This window comes from Salmo trutta, chromosome 36, assembly GCF_901001165.1.
Source record: "Salmo trutta chromosome 36, fSalTru1.1, whole genome shotgun sequence".
NCBI classification, from domain to species: Eukaryota; Metazoa; Chordata; class Actinopteri; order Salmoniformes; family Salmonidae; genus Salmo; species Salmo trutta.
Genome location: NC_042992.1, coordinates 17441488 through 17457563, shown reverse-complemented (window position 1 = coordinate 17457563; position 16076 = coordinate 17441488). Strand labels below are relative to the sequence as shown.

The window sequence follows — 16076 nt, the reverse complement described above, 5'->3', positions numbered from 1 at the left end:
CATCCTTGAAACATGTAGCCTAAGTTTGCATTCTACAACAGTACATTTGTAGTAGTCCTACAGTGCATTTAACATTTTAACCTAGAAGGCATTTGGGTCATTTTACTTAATAGTGAATAAAGTTAAAAACTTGTTTATAGCTCATTTTCACTTAACTACCCATACACAGACACACATTATTGCTTACAGACACACACACGCGCACACACACTCACACACACTCACACACACACTTCATCCTTCTCATGTTACCATGCCATCTCAAGTTGATCTCAAATCCTGTTAGTGCTTTTTGTCCTGGTGGTCACGAGCCATCTCTGATCCTCCTGAAGGAGTCATTCTTTGTGGTATTATGAGATATTTCTCAAATGACTGGCAGGGGAGTGGTCATATATCAGCTTGTAATTCATCTCTATGGGAGCAATCAAATTCTAATCAAATCAAACTTTATTTAAAGTGCAGTAAAACATAAAGGGGATAAAAAAAACATCAGAAGGTAATAAAAGAGATTAATAAAAGAACCTCAAACAAAAAATATGTCTAAATGAAAACAAAGAACGACTATGGACAAACGGAACAAACCACAAACATCTCAATCTGACTGTAACCTCTCTAGGCTGCAGGCTCTCTAACATTGTTCTTATGGATAGAGTGAACATTGGATCATAATATATGGTCTCAATCCCCCCTCCCCCTTTAATCACCTTTGTTTTATCACCTATTAAATGACAGAGAAAAAGGTTTGTCAAAGTAATTCAGGATAGGCCCTCAGGGTTGAATACAGGCCCCAACTATCTAAAGAACATTACTGTATACTGCTTCTAGTGTTTCCTGACGTAGACACTGTTGAAGACATTCTCTGTTGAGAGGGACTTCCAGTGCCTAAAATGCGATCACCTTTACTTCTGAATGCACCCTACCCACGGACAGATTTGTAAGGCAAGTAAGCCATTTACTGGAGATGCCACTTTACAGGTAAAAGGTAGCACTTTTCTCACCGATATCATACCTACTTTACAGGTAAAATGTAGCACTTTTCTCACAGATATCATACCTTCCATCAGGTAGCAGGTGTTTAAAACCTCTTACACCTCAAATTGAAGTACCGGTATAACATTACTGCAGGTTTCTGGGGCTCTTCCGCCCACTCGACTCTTTGGGAAAGTAGCATGGGGGGAGGTTAGCTACTAATGTAGGTTGAAGGGGGTTGTGGGGGGGGTCAAGCTTCAGTGGCCTCCCCCATTTCGTCTTCTGGCAGGGCACAGACTCTTTGTTCTGAGCTGTTTGGAGACTTTTGTCTTTGGTTCACCTCCCATCTCCTCCTCTTTCTCCTCCTCTTCCTCCGTCTCCATGCAGGCTGCGTCCGGTCTGGACCACCAGGTTTGGTTGATTTGTAACGTGAGAAGGCCTCCAGGCTTCAGGGGCCCTTTGGAGGAGCCACGTGGGAACTTGAGCCCTTCTAAACAGCTCTTTTGGGGTTGGGTCAAGCGATCTAGTCCACTGGATGACTTCAAAACCCAGATCTTGAGAACATAATATCCCCTCCTCTCTGTCTCTCTCTCTCTCTGTCTCTCTGTCTCTGTCTCTCTGTCTCTCTCTCTCTCTATTTGTCGCTCTGTCTTTATGTCTCTCTCTCTGTCTCTCTCTCTGTCTCTCTGTCTCTCTGTCTCTCTCTGTCTCTCTCTGTCTCTCTCTCTCTCTGTCTCTCTGTCTTTGTCTCTATGTCTCTATGTCTCTCTGTCTGTCTCTGTTTCTCTGTCCATCTCTCTCTCTCTCTGTCTCTCTGTCTCTCTGTCTCTATGTCTCTCTGTCTCTCTGTCTGTCTCTCTGTCTGTCTCTCTCTCTGTCTCTCTGTCTCTATGTCTCTCTGTCTCTCTGTCTGTCTCTCTGTCTGTCTCTCTCTCTGTCTCTCTGTCTCTATGTCTCTATGTCTCGCTGTCTCTCTGTCTGTCTCTCTCTGTCTCACTGTATCTATGTCTCTACAGGTATGTCGCTATGTCTCTATGTCGCTCTATGTCTGGTTGACCCCAGTTAAGGGATATTCCATTTCTGTATGAAATCTGTTTGAAATATGCTGGGGTCCAATGGGACACAAACTGCTGCAAACTGCTGTTGGAAAGTGTCATTTGATGTCAAGCTCTTCCTGGTTGCACTGTGCTAAAGAGAGACTCATAATCATAAATTGTTATGGCCTTAAGTTTGGGAATTTGTCATTAAACGTTCAGAGGAGACATATAGAAACCTACTTTAGGGAGAGTGTGATGAATGAAGGGTCAGGAAGGACCCATTCAACCATCCTCCACAGGGGGGTCAGAGAGAGCACACAATCAGTGTATAGATACCAAATCATTTTATTTGTCACACACTTCGTAAACAATAGGTGTAGACTAACAGTGAAATGCTTACTGATGGTCCCCTCCCAACAATGTAGAGAAATAAAGATCAATAGTAATAACACAACGAATAAATACACAATGAGTAACGATAACATGGCTATATACACGGGGTACCGGTACTGAGTCGATGTGCAGGGGTACGAGGTAATAACTTGGCTATATACATGAGGTACCAGTACTGAGTCGATGTTCAGGGGTACGAGGTAATAACTTGGCTATATACACGGGGTACCAGTACTGAATCGATGTGCAGGGGTACGAGGTAATAACTTGGCTATATACACATGTTACCAGTACTGAATCGATATGCAGGGGTACGAGGTAATAACTTGGCTACATACACATGTTACCAGTACTGAATCAATGTGCAGGGGTACGAGGTAATAACTTGGCTATATACACATGTTACCAGTACTGAATCGATGTGCAGGGGTACGAGGTAATAACTTGGCTATATACACGGGGTACCAGTACTGAATCGATGTGCAGGGGTACGAGGTAATAACTTGGCTATATACACATGTTACCAGTACTGAATCGATGTGCAGGGGTACGAGGTAATAACTTGGCTACATACACATGTTACCAGTACTGAATCGATGTGCAGGGGTACGAGGTAATAACTTGGCTACATACACATGTTACCAGTACTGAATCGATGTGCAGGGGTACGAGGTAATAACTTGGCTACATACACATGTTACCAGTACTGAATCGATGTGCAGGGGTACGAGGTAATAACTTGGCTACATACACATGTTACCAGTACTGAATCGATGTTCAGGGGTACGAGGTAATAACTTGGCTATATACACATGTTACCAGTACTGAATCGATGTGCAGGGGTACGAGGTGATAACTTGGCTATATACACATGTTACCAGTACTGAATCGATGTGCAGGGGTACGAGGTAATAACTTGGCTATATACACATGTTACCAGTACTGAATCGATGTGCAGGGGTACGAGGTAATAACTTGGCTACATACACATGTTACCAGTACTGAATCGATATGCAGGGGTACGAGGTAATAACTTGGCTACATACACATGTTACCAGTACTGAATCGATGTGCAGGGGTACGAGGTAATTGAGATAGTGTCACGTGTGCTCCCTCTCCGGCCTCTAGGTCACCAGGCTGCTAGTTTTGGCGCACTCCTGTCACCATCGTTACGCGCACCTGCGCATCATCAGACTCACCTGGACGCCACCACGTCCCTGATTACCTGTCCTTTATATGTCACTCCCTTTGGTTCCTTCCCCAGGCGTCATTGTTTCTGTTTCTGTGTCATGTCTGTGTGCTGTTAGTGTTTCTTGTTTTTGTATTGCGTTGTGTTTATTTATTAAAACACTTGCTTCCCTGAACTTGCTTCCCAGCTCTCAGCGCACATCGTTACAGATAGATATGTACATATAACTAGGAATAAAGTGACTAGGCAACAGGATAGATAATAAACAGTAGCAGCAGTGTATGTGATGAGACAAAGGAGTTAGTGCAAAAAGGGTCAATGCAGATAGTCCATGTAGCTATTTGGTGAACTATTTAACTAACTATTTAGCAGTGTTATGCCTTGGAGGTAGAAGCTGTTCAGGGTCCTGAGGGTTCCAGACTTGGTGTATCGGTACCGCTTGCCGTGCAGTATCAGAGAGAAAGGTCGATGACTTGGGTGGATGGAGTCTTTGACACCTCCTGGTATAGAGGTCCTGGATGGCAGGGAGTGTGGCTCCAGTGATGTACTGGGCCGTACGCACTACCCTGTGTAGCACCTTGCGGTCGGATGCAGAGCAGTTTCTATACCAAGCGGTGATGCAGCCAGTCAAGATGCTCTCAATGGTGCAGCTGTAGAACATTTTGAGGATCTGAGGGCCCATGCCAAATATTTTCAGCCTCCTGAGGGGGAAGAGGCGTTGTCTTGCCCTCTTCACGACTGTGTTGATGTGTGTGGACCATGATAGTTCCTTAGTGATGTGGAAACTGAGGGACATGAAGCTCACGACCTGCTCCACTACAGCCCCGTTGATGTGGATGGAGGTGTGCTCAGTCCTCCATTTCCTGTAGTCCATGATCAGCTCCTCCTGCTAACGTTAACGGAGAGGTTGTTGTCCTTGCACCACACTGCCAGGTTTCTGACCTCCTCCCTGTAGGCTGTCTCATCGTCGTCAGTGATCAGGCCTACCACCATCGTGTTGTCACACCTTGTCAGAATGTGTTCATGTGTAAAAATAAATATGTATTCAACAGCAAATAGTAATGTCTCAGATGGATTTCTGTGTAGTGCTGTTTTATCTTAAAGAGACATTTCTACATTTTTCTACTTCATTTTCATCATTTCCAACACCACCACAACATACGGTATGTGAAAATGGCGCGTTTCTATGTTTTGTAGTAAAAAACGATGGAGGAAGATAAGTGGAATTGGAAACACTTATCTTCCTCTATCTTTTTCACTACAAAACATAGAAACGCATCACAGATGTTGATGTTGGGGTGGGGCTGGAGAATTGTTTTGTTTATTTCCTTTTAATGTAGGACACCTGTGAACTGTACAAAAGCCTTACCAGTTCAATGTTATTGGTCATTTACACTGAGTATACAAAACATTAAGGACACCTGCTCTTTCCATGACATAAGCTGACCAGAATCCAGATGAAAACTACGATCCCTTATTGATGTCACTTCAATCAGTGTAGAACAGGAGGAGACAGATTAAAGAAGGATTTTTAAGCCTTGAGACAAATGAGACATGGAGTGTGTATGTGTGCCATTCAGAGGGTGAATGGGCATGACAAAAGATTTAAGTGCCTTTCAACGGGGTATGGTAGTAGATGCCAGTCGCAACAGTTTGTGTCAAGAACTGCAACGCTGCTGGGTTTTTCACACTCAACAGTTTCCTGTGTGTATCAAGAATTGTCCACCACCCAAAGGACATCCAGCCAACTTAACACAACTGTGGGAACATTGGAGTCAACATTGGGGGGGGGGACTCAAAATGAGGAAGGTGTTCCTGATGTTTGGTATACTCAGTGTGTATGGCATTTTAAAACAGAATGCATAGATTTTTTTGTGCGCTGGATTGCCTGCTCTTGCAGATTTCTTAGGACAAGGTCAAGGAATGCGTAAATAAGCAATGCCAATGACATGCTGCTTTCTTAGAAGACAAACGCCACAGTGACACTGACTTGTTTTAAAGGAAAGTAGGGCGTGGCACTATCCATCCAGAATGAAAGCTTTGTCAGGAATAGGAGTGTTGAACACTACTCTAAGGCATAATAAACAGTCGATCGAATGTCTCAAGATACTGTTTAGGAGAAATGTGTGTCCGCTGGCCCTGCCTTACCTGTAGCTAAACAGGGATTGCTACCAGGCTACTTCACGCTTCTTCTTCATGTCCTCATTGTCATTGGCGTGGTCCCTTTTATTACTGTGTTGGTTACAAGTGTGCTATGTTATCACAGACCCCAGATGTAGGACTTTGCAACTTCAAAACATGGCTATTGACCTTGACATGTGTGTCAAATTCTCATAACTCTATTGATTATTATTATATTTTGTACATTTGATATGTTATCATATTATTTATAGTTGATATTATTGTAAAGTAAGCATTTCGTCTGTTCTTTACGAAGCATGTGACAAATACAATTTGATTTGAAAGTCCTGGGAGTCCATGAGTAGGCTTCTTACCGGCTTCTCGTTTCATCAACTGATTCACAAAAACACACACATACAGCTATTATCCCCAAAAACTTGCTGACAAATCAGTCTTTATTAGATTTCCCCCCCGTGTACATATTCAAATGACATTCTCATTATGTCTATACAATTGTTATTTTACAATCTTTCCGACCAATGTAGATCACACTTTTTTATTACTTTCTCTAGATTTGTTTTGTATACCTTATCAAAGACAATGTTGCGCCATAAAACTTATGTACACTTCATTTTGTATAAATGACCTAATGTTTTTCATAATTTAAAAAACGAATGTTGAGCTGTGAGTCAGTCTGAGTTATTTTTCAAATGTAGCAGCTGTTATCAGTTAGAAGGACAAAGTGCCAATTGAGCTTTCTGTCAAGGACTGAGACAGCAATGCATCATATGAAAGCAGGAGGATAACAGTAGGAACCCTGCAGAAACATACCAAACCTACAATGACTGAATTAAAAAACAGACTTCTGGTTTTCTCAAGGGCATTGTAAGAGAACATAGTGACCATTTGATCAATATTCTAGTTAATATGACAGGAGTGTAACTACAGTGACCATTTTATCCAATATCCAACCACCCAAACAACAATACAGTGAAAAAGTGGGTAAAAATGTAATGTACACCAAAAAAAGTAGAATAATTTAATTTTATCCTCATAGACACTGCACACACCTTCACCATTTTGAGTGGCAAAAGAGGGTTAAAGAACTTAAGAGCAACATTTGACTAAAGTTTTTGTTGATATTGCTTGTTGTCAGTTTTCTGTGAGATTCACCATGATGGGTCTGCAATGAAAGGAGACGGAATGTGAAATGATTATATATATTTTTTCAATGTACAGGATACCTCTCCTCTCATTAGTAAGTACAAATCAATGGGTATGGCTTTAGGTACCTATCAAAATGTCTGATTCCATCCACAGCGTGCTGTGGGCTCAACCCACAGGGCTAAGACTGGGCTGCCGGGGCGGTGGCAGCAGCATCAGCGGCTGGAAATCAAATTAAATATACAGTACATAGAAGTGAATACAACAGCATCTGACTGCATCTTACCGTACAATAAACGTATGTCAGAGTGACAGACGGGTCAAATAAGTCTGCAATGGAAATGTAAAATGGACGCCCATAAAATGGATACAAGTGTCTGTTAAACTGCATATATTATTATATATTAAAGTGCTGACGTGGTTTGGTGTGTTGCAGTGTTCTGCTGACATTACCCTGCGAGGCGCCCTGTGTCATGTCATCCTGTTGGTCTGGTTGGTCCAGAATGGCAGCTGGAACGGCTGACAGAGAAAAGAATGAAACACATTTATTCCAATAACTTTCTTTTGTCTATGTGTTGCTCTGTCACTTCTTCATACTTGTCATTCCCACCTCATCATGTGCTTTGGATAAGTGTGTGTGTGGGGGGGGGGGGGGGGGGGATAGGCTTATGGAAGAAGAAGAAAGGGGCCATTTAAAGCAATTTAGCACAAACACAGCCAGTCCTCCACACCAAACCTCTGGTGAGTTCATTAGAGTTGTTTATTTAACTGGTCTAGCTACAACAAAGTGCCCTGGATTCCTGTGTGTGTGCGTGTTTGTGTGTGCGTACGGGCGTGTTCATGTTTGTGTCTGCATAGTGTCTATTGATGTGAGCTGTGGGAGGCATCAGGCAGGGCAGTCCTGTCTCCTCTCTTACCTTCAGTTGCCTCGACAACCGAGTCCATCTCACCAGACTTCATTATCTCTGTTCAAACAAACAGACATCTGATCAGAAAAGTCACAAGGACAAAAGATGTGTTTACTTTGTGGCTCGTTGACTGAGTTGACTGGTGAACATAAATGCACTGTTTCTTCCCCTGGTGAGGAAGCCTTAGAATGCTTGGTCCTTTCATTGGTAACTACCCCAAGAAGTAAGTCAGTTTTGGGCCTTACCTTCTGAATCTGGAGTCATTGTTTCTTCCCTATCTATCTCATCGACATCTGAGAAAAAAAACACGAATCAGCTTTGTTTTTACTATTTCAATTATTATTACATACATATGAGAAAAACTAATGATTTCAAATATATTTTTTTGATGCATTTTAGGATATATGTGTGAAATAAAATAAATGGCCAAATAATGTATTTTTTATGCATTTTGTAATGTATTTTAATGCGTGATATACATTTGTAAATGTATTTGGAATACATACATTTGTATGGAATACGTACATTATCTGGAATACGTACATATGTATGGAATACATACATTATTTAGAATACATACGTATGGCCAATGTTTTTTATTTCACATGCATTTTTTTCAAAATGTTAATCCTCGTTGGTCTCATCCTCATCTAAAGAACCGATGAATATATATTATGTTGAACCACAATAATTAATTTGAATGTTACAACAGCTAAAGAACAAGCCATTTGAAAGCCCCGGTGATATTATTCAGGATCAGAGGAAATAAACCTGTGTGTGAATCTGCGCCTGGCTCTGCATCCGATTCAGATTGGTCATCCTCTGAGTCTATGAAAAGAAAATGATGGACCGTTTGACATAAATTACTTGACATCGCTTTCATTCACTACTGCATGGGTCAGCTGAAAAACAGGCAAGGTGATCAAGTGACACACAAGATAGAGAGACTTACCAGAGGCATCCTTGTCCATATCATCCTTGTCCATATCTTCTTTGTCCATATCATTCTTGTCCTTATCATCTTTCTCAGACTCAGCATCGTCAGAATCTATATCAGAAAGAAGTGCTTCAGTTACCACAATATAATACCATTGTCACTAACAATACTACACCATCTTTTACATGGAATCACATATGTACTTTTCATTATTAGCTGTTTTTCCTGACCGCATGACCTGGCCTAATTATTAGCTTCATTTCTATGGTTTTGTAGTGGTAACCTCACCTTTGGGCTCTTTCATCATGCTATCATCAGTGTCCTCTTCACTGTCATCCTCTTGTGGTTCAGGGGTATCGATGGTCCCAATGTCCTTTTTACTGTTGGAGTCTCGTTCAGCCTCACTTTCATCCTTATTGTCCTCCTTACTGTCCTCCTGACTGTCCCCCATTTTTAGTTTCCTCTCCTCCTCCGCCTCCTCCAGCTCCTCCTCCTCTTTCTTTGCCTCCGCCTCCTCCAACTCCTCCTCCTTCTTTGCCTCCTTCTCCAGCTCCTCCTCCTCCTTTGCCTCCAGCTCCTCCTCCTCCGAATCCTGTGGAGGCTCAAAATCTTGCCTCCCTACAGGGCTTCCCTCCTCGATGCTGTCTTCAGGGCCGGGCTTCTGGTCCCCCATATCACTCCCCTCCTCCATGTCTGCGGCTACAGTCTCCTCCTGGCTGCCAATCACTCCTCCCTCCTCCAGGTTCATTTCCTGCTGCTCTGGTTCCTCCCTGGGGACCTGGATCACCTCATCGCTGTCATCATTGCTGTTGTCTGCGCTGTCTCTGTTTTTCTTATCATCTTTGTCTGGTTTGTCGTCTTCTTCGGTGGTGTCCTTGCTGTCATCTGAGTCGTTCTTGACATCTTTCTCCGGCCTGTCATCGTCTGTGTCAGAGTCTGAGTCTGCAGCGCCTTGTTTGCTGTCTCTGTCTGCCGCTTCCTCTGTCTGTGTGTCTTCTGCACGGGCCTTACCATCTAGTTCAGTGTCCTTGTCCTCATCACTGTCATCTTTGTCTGTGGCAGCATCTGCAGACAAGTAACAGAGTGTTTAGACATCCTGGTAATGAATAGGGTTCGTAACCTTCAATGAGCAGACTCCCCTGCAGAGTCGTTATCTAATGTTTTTTCTTCATCTGCGGCATCCTTCTCATCTACATCAAGAGGATGCAGATGAGAATGAAGACTAAAACAGATTCATGACCAACTGAAGGGTAGAACAGCTCAAAATTACAGTTTCCCAGACAATCAATGTTCAGAAATGTCAACTAAACACACCTGTATCACTCTTGTCGTCACTCTTGTCATCATCTTTGCCCGTCTCTGTGGCCTCATCCATGTCATCACTGGTCACATCTACAATAACACATGATTTATGTCATCAAACTGCCGTAACCTATTATTTGATGTCTTTGAATTGCCAATGAACCTGTCTAGTACAACATTACAATAAAAACCTTGATGTTGTTCTTCATACTTACCAGCAGAGTCAGCTTGCACGTCTGTTAGCACTTCATCTTGAAAAGAAACAAAAAGTTGGTTGTGTGTTTTATTATGAGTACCTAATCATATTTTCATTAGACAGGATACTGTATTGTCTACTTATCAATGCTTTGAATGGGGGATCAGTGTATTGTGTGTGTCAGGACTGTCACAATGTCTGCTTTAAACACATTTTACCTGTGGAGTCACTTCCTGGAGACTCTGTGGAGTCACTCCCTGGAGACTCTGTGGAGTCACTTCCTGGAGACTCTGTGGAGTCACTTCCTGGAGACTCTGTGGAGTCACTTTCTGGAGACTTATCCACACCTGCTGAGTCTGAAATCATAATTGAATTAGCAACATAAATGTACTATATTTATTAATTAACAACATAGATCTATTATAAGTCGGCCTGTTGATGTTTACAGCAATGTTTGTTACACTGATGATGTTTATTATAATGATAATGCTTGATACAATGATAATGTTAATTACAATGATAATGTTAGTATTTTCCGATGATCTGTGAAGTTAGAGTTTGGTTATTGTGCAAGTAAGTCAGAGAGAATGGGTCTTACCCAAATCCTCTGATGACACCTCTGTTGACACCTTCTCCCTGTCATCAGCACCATCTGTGAAGACAGACTAAATGAGTCAAAATTCAAACAATTTATGGCCGTTTTGTAATGGGTGAGTGTTATTGTGGCCCTAGTCTAGAATTAGTTAAATGTTTTAGGGTACGTCCCAAATGGCACACTATTCCTTATACAGTGCACTATTTTTGACCTGTACTAAAGAGTACTGGGTCAGTATCCTGATTCCAATAACTGGGTCAGTATCCCAATTCCAATAACTGGGTCAGTATCCCGATTCCAATAACTGGGTGTATCTCAATTCCAATACTTATTGTTGATCTGTCTATCTATTGATTGATGTATGTCAAGTCAAAATGATCATTAACAGTGATGAAGGACTTGAAGATTTAGGCTCAGTGGTTGTGAAGACTGCCATTGCTTTATGTGCTGCAAGATGTGCCCTCACCTGGTATATCATAAGTGTCTACGGTCTCTGCCACTGCCTCAGAGGCATCTGAAAAACAGATCATATTTGATCATGTACTGCCAGTCATCATCAGCTCTACCCAACATCCCTCCATTAACGTAGCCATGTGGACTCAGCTAATAATGTAAGCTAATGTAGAAGGAGTAAAAGAAACGCCTGAGTGGAGTTCCCACATCCACTTTTCTGCGGAAAAGGAAGCTAGGTGGAAGACAGCTGTATCCCTGGAAACCGGATGCTTCCGGTTGTTGGCAACTCCGCTCAAGGTTCTAGTAATGTAACAGTATTTCTGTATCATTATATTACTATGTATCAGATGAACTATCATTTTGTACTTTATTATATTACTAGGTATGATAACTCTAGTCTAGAAGAACTTGCCTTTCACTTTGTATCTTTGTTTTGACTAAAGTTACTGTTGTGTCCAAAAGAATGAGACAACTGACATTGGGTAGCAAGAACATCTCTCTAAGACGTATTGTTTCACTCACCGGTTGCGTCCGTTGTATCTTGGCTGCCTGCTGCTTCAGCTGCATCTTAACATAATGACAATGTTATTGGAAGGTATGAAAATACTGTCTCATTTCTTACCTTGTTATTGAACATGATTACATAACCATACAGTAGTTTGGCCATCTATTTGCTGCTGATGTTAACTGCCACTAAAATGATTTATTTGATTTATGCTTGACAATAGATGTATGGCTGCAGTATGTCTTCCCCCAGGTTTGTCCAATTCGCACTTGAAAGTAGACAGACAGATGCAGTAGTTATTGTAAAAAATAATTGCACATGACAGCACAGCACAGGCCAGTGCCGCCTGGGGAAATAACAAATGCCATGCATTCTCATCATCACCATGGAAATCATTTTAGGGTAGTCTGACTTTCTCTCACAGATTTTGACCCAGGCGAATGTGTGGCACGCAGTGCTGTGACACACAGTAGAAGACTGCATCTGTACATCCTGCATTGTTATCGAATGATTTCGACCTTTGCCCTTAACCCTTATCATTGATCTTAGTGTATTTTGCTCCTAGGTCTCACCTGGGGCATCAGAGTCATCAGGATTGCCTGTAGTTTCCACGCTGGTATCTCTGTCTGTAGGACAAGGAAGGGTGAGTATGATGCTCTCTGTGAAATCCCTAGTATAGAGTGTTTTTCATTGAATTTAAAATGAATTGGTTTCTCACTGTTTGTGTCTGGGAATGTATCACTGCTACTGGCATCTGATAAATGAAGAACAAACATCAGGTGAGTTGGAATTAGACGTTTGGCATTAGACGTTTTAGCCATGGACTCTTCAGTACTAAAATCTGTCTGGGTAAGATTAATATTACCATTACATGTTTCCTTGGTAACTGGTTTTGATTGGGCTTACTGTCTTTCAGATAATGTATTCCTCTAAGACATCTGATGTAGTTTATAGTGGGTGTTATAGAATGACAGTAAGTAAACAATGTGTTATGGCATGAGGAGGTTTGGGGAACTGGGAAACGTGGTTTTTGGCGAGCCTTGATATACGTTTGCCTTGGATTTGAGACCCCTTTGGTTTATTCTGTCAATTGTGCAAACCTTCAGCATGGCCCCACAGCACATAATCAGACTCTGAGACATTTGCTGTCTGGTCTAGAAAGCATTTGTTTAGCTACGTTCCGGGGGGTGCTGCTGTTGTTATACTGTATTTATACAGTATATTTGAGTATCCACCATTGCAGATCCTCTATAGGGGATAGTTAAGTGTTTTTTTATAGTCTTATAGCAGGCCCATTTTGTCTGCTCACTAATTATTTGCTATAATTTTGATAATTGTGGCTAATGAATGATTAGGTGTGTGTTTCTTACATTATAGTCGGAGCGGCTCAACATGTGTTGTCAACAGACACACACACACACACACACACACACACACACACACACACACACACACACACACACACACACACTGACCTGGGGTGTCTGTTGTATCAGGTGAGGAATCCACTGCACCTAAAAACAAACCATGATCAACAGCTCAGTGTTCCTTCTCTCATGTTTGTTCACTGGTACTGTGAGGGGAAATGTTTTTCTTTCTTAGGGAATCAGCATATTCATTCTTGTTCTCTAATCTACAGAGTTGGTTTCCTTGAAAGTCTAGTTGAGTTGGGTCTACATCATTCACTCAAGATGACATTAACTTCTTCCTTGATGGAAAGATCCCCAGACCCAGACCCTCGTACCTCCTGCTAGCTCTTTACTGGAATCAGTCCCATCTGTGGTCCCTGTGAACAACAGAGGATTTCTTATTAGTTTCCGTCGGTATAAAATGGTACATACCTTGTGTGGTTAAGAAGGTATTAGGTAGGAGATACATTGGCGTCAGTACAAACCTGCGGAGACTCCATCCGGGCTGCCTGTGAGGCCTTCGCCATCTTTGTCACCTGAGACAAAAAAAGTATCATAGCACCCCTTGCCAATGATCACCCAGCTAAGCCAATAACAAACTGGAAAACTCAGTATCTTAATGTATCCAATTATGCAACAGTCAAATGGTTTGATTTTTAGCACTGTTGAGGTTTCATTCCAGTGTTTTCAAATGAAAATGAAATAAAACGACAAAGCACATATCGGAAGCGATCCATATATAACCTATATGTGTAGGCTTTGACTGGAGGGGTTGTCAGTGTGCTTACCTTTAAGGTGCACTAGCAAGAGGGCAGCTCTCTCTGAAACACACAGCACAAGGAATGGTGTCATTACACCAACATAAACACTAGTTCAGACTGAATACAAAAACACTTCTAATTAGCAAAGCTGATTAGCATGTACTTTTCTAACTGTTGTGGTAATTAGGAATGCCATGATAAAACACAAATTACACATTACCATCATTGTCTGCCTCGGTTCCATCTGTCAAATAAATGTGCATTAGATAGCGTTAGGGGAGCATGATTAGTGGTTTGGGGAACTAGCTCCATGTGAATGGGTCATATGAGGCCCACCCTACTCCTCTCTCTACCCCACATCAGGCAAAGGAGAACAGACCTCTTTTATGTCTCCACAGAGAGACCAGGGTTCTGATTACACTGCCATTGTGGATATGCAGAGGACTCCCATTGTGATTCAATGAGATGGATGGAGGTCGCTGTATACATTGGAAATGCCTCCTCACTTAAACATTATGTAATGGTCATTTGGGTTTGTATATTTGCTCACTTTATGTTTGCAGTGTAGCTTAGAGTAGCTTAAACCGGATAACTGGAAAGGTGAAGCATGAAATGCGTAAACCATTGTTTTGTCACAATGATGAACGAAATTAAACTTAAATAAAAACACAACTACATAACTATAAAATTGTCATTATTATTAAACTGTAGTTACTGATGGAAGAATTCTAAATTCACCCACATTTATACGATTTATAAGAATGTTACCTTGAATGTTTTCTTACCATTAACGGGGGCTGAGATAGCAAGACCAGCCAAAGCAAAGATCAAAGGAACAATCAACAGTCTGTAAGAATAAGAACACAGAGATATAACTGATCACTTCACTTTTTAAACAATAATTTAGTCTAACAGATAGTCTGTGTTCTACTAGAAGCCATCTTAGGGTTTTTAGTGGCAGTGGAACATTTTAAAAGGACTATTTGAGAATGGAAGGTTGCAGGAAATGTGTTTCCCCTGCTCATAGCGTTATAATAAATGTGAATATATGTACCTTGCAGCAGGGAAAGGTATCTTATGGCCATTCTTATGTTCAACATATCTTATGGATAATTAATGATCACTAAAACCAATTAAAAGTTCATTAAAAGTTCATCAATGAAAAGTTGTTAGATTATGTACTTTATCTTTGTAATATAATGAAAAGTTGTTAGATTATGTACTTTATCTTTGTAATATAATGAAAAGTCAAACACAGGGTGTTTATTAAACATTTAGACTTTCTCAAATTCTGACTTCTCAAAAGCTTTTTAAAGACTGTCTAGAGTCCCATCATTTTATCTCGTACCACAATCATTATTGGGTTTTGATGCTATTGTTATTGGTGTTTAGAAATGAACAAGGAAATCTTAAATAAGAAAAAGAACTACACATACATTTCCAACACATTGTCATCCACACAAAAACAATTCATTCAACTATCCCCTCTTGCCATCATTGAAATACCCCAGCAGATGTAAACTTCTCAGGTTTCATTCTACATGTAGTGACAAATAAAACTTCCCCCAAGAATACAGATATATGTCCAAATAGATTGAGTAATTGTATAAGTACCCGTACACACATGTAAGTTCCAAATAAATACCCAAAGCTAGCCATCCTTGTGTTAGTATTCACTTACCGTGACAACATTGTGATGGGATAGTTTAGCCAGTGGGGCAACACTCAGGTGTCTCTATAGTTTCCAGTAGGTCTACAGTCTGACTGGAGGGAACCCAAGGGGTTTTATACTTTCACCACTCCCTCCGCTCCTAGGGGGCAGAGCCTGTGAGACACACAGAGAGACACAGAGAGAGACAGGGGGGTTGCAGAGGAACATCATTGCACTCCTTTAAAATAAGGTTGAGAGTGAGGCTCTGACAACTTTGTTTGTGTTTCCAAACAGTGTTATGTATTAAGTCCCCTCTGATCTGAATCAATCCCCCATATATCTCCCCTAAACATTCAGCCCCTCACACATACTCATAGCATACACTCACCCCGCCCCCCTCTCAAAGTACACACACATATCACTTAGGTGTGTAGATTGTTTTGTTGTTTTATTTATTTTGTTTGCCCATGAGCTTTTAAGTGTGTT

The 16076-nt window shown here is 41.3% G+C and overlaps 1 protein-coding gene across 2 annotated transcripts; it reads right to left on the bottom strand.

Annotated features, from left to right (window-relative positions):
* Positions 1–6132: 6132 nt before the first annotated feature.
* On the bottom strand, positions 6133–15723 carry LOC115175560 (otolith matrix protein OMM-64). 2 transcript variants are annotated; one of them, XM_029734863.1, is made up of 23 exons: positions 15621–15723; positions 14725–14786; positions 14160–14183; positions 13967–13999; positions 13664–13714; positions 13514–13555; positions 13245–13283; positions 12488–12523; positions 12342–12395; positions 11787–11831; positions 11278–11325; positions 10815–10868; positions 10435–10572; positions 10236–10271; positions 10033–10110; positions 9007–9783; positions 8734–8829; positions 8553–8609; positions 8027–8074; positions 7791–7838; positions 7327–7392; positions 7002–7095; positions 6133–6892 (listed from the first exon to the last, which is right to left on the bottom strand). In XM_029734863.1, exons 1-22 carry the CDS (start codon positions 15629–15631, stop codon positions 7055–7057), a joined length of 1884 nt encoding a protein of 627 aa, XP_029590723.1. In that variant the 5' UTR covers positions 15632–15723; the 3' UTR covers positions 6133–6892; positions 7002–7054. The 2 variants fall into 2 exon arrangements, with proteins under 2 accessions (XP_029590723.1, XP_029590724.1); XM_029734864.1 differs by having other exon boundaries at positions 11787–11825.
* Positions 15724–16076: the final 353 nt, after the last annotated feature.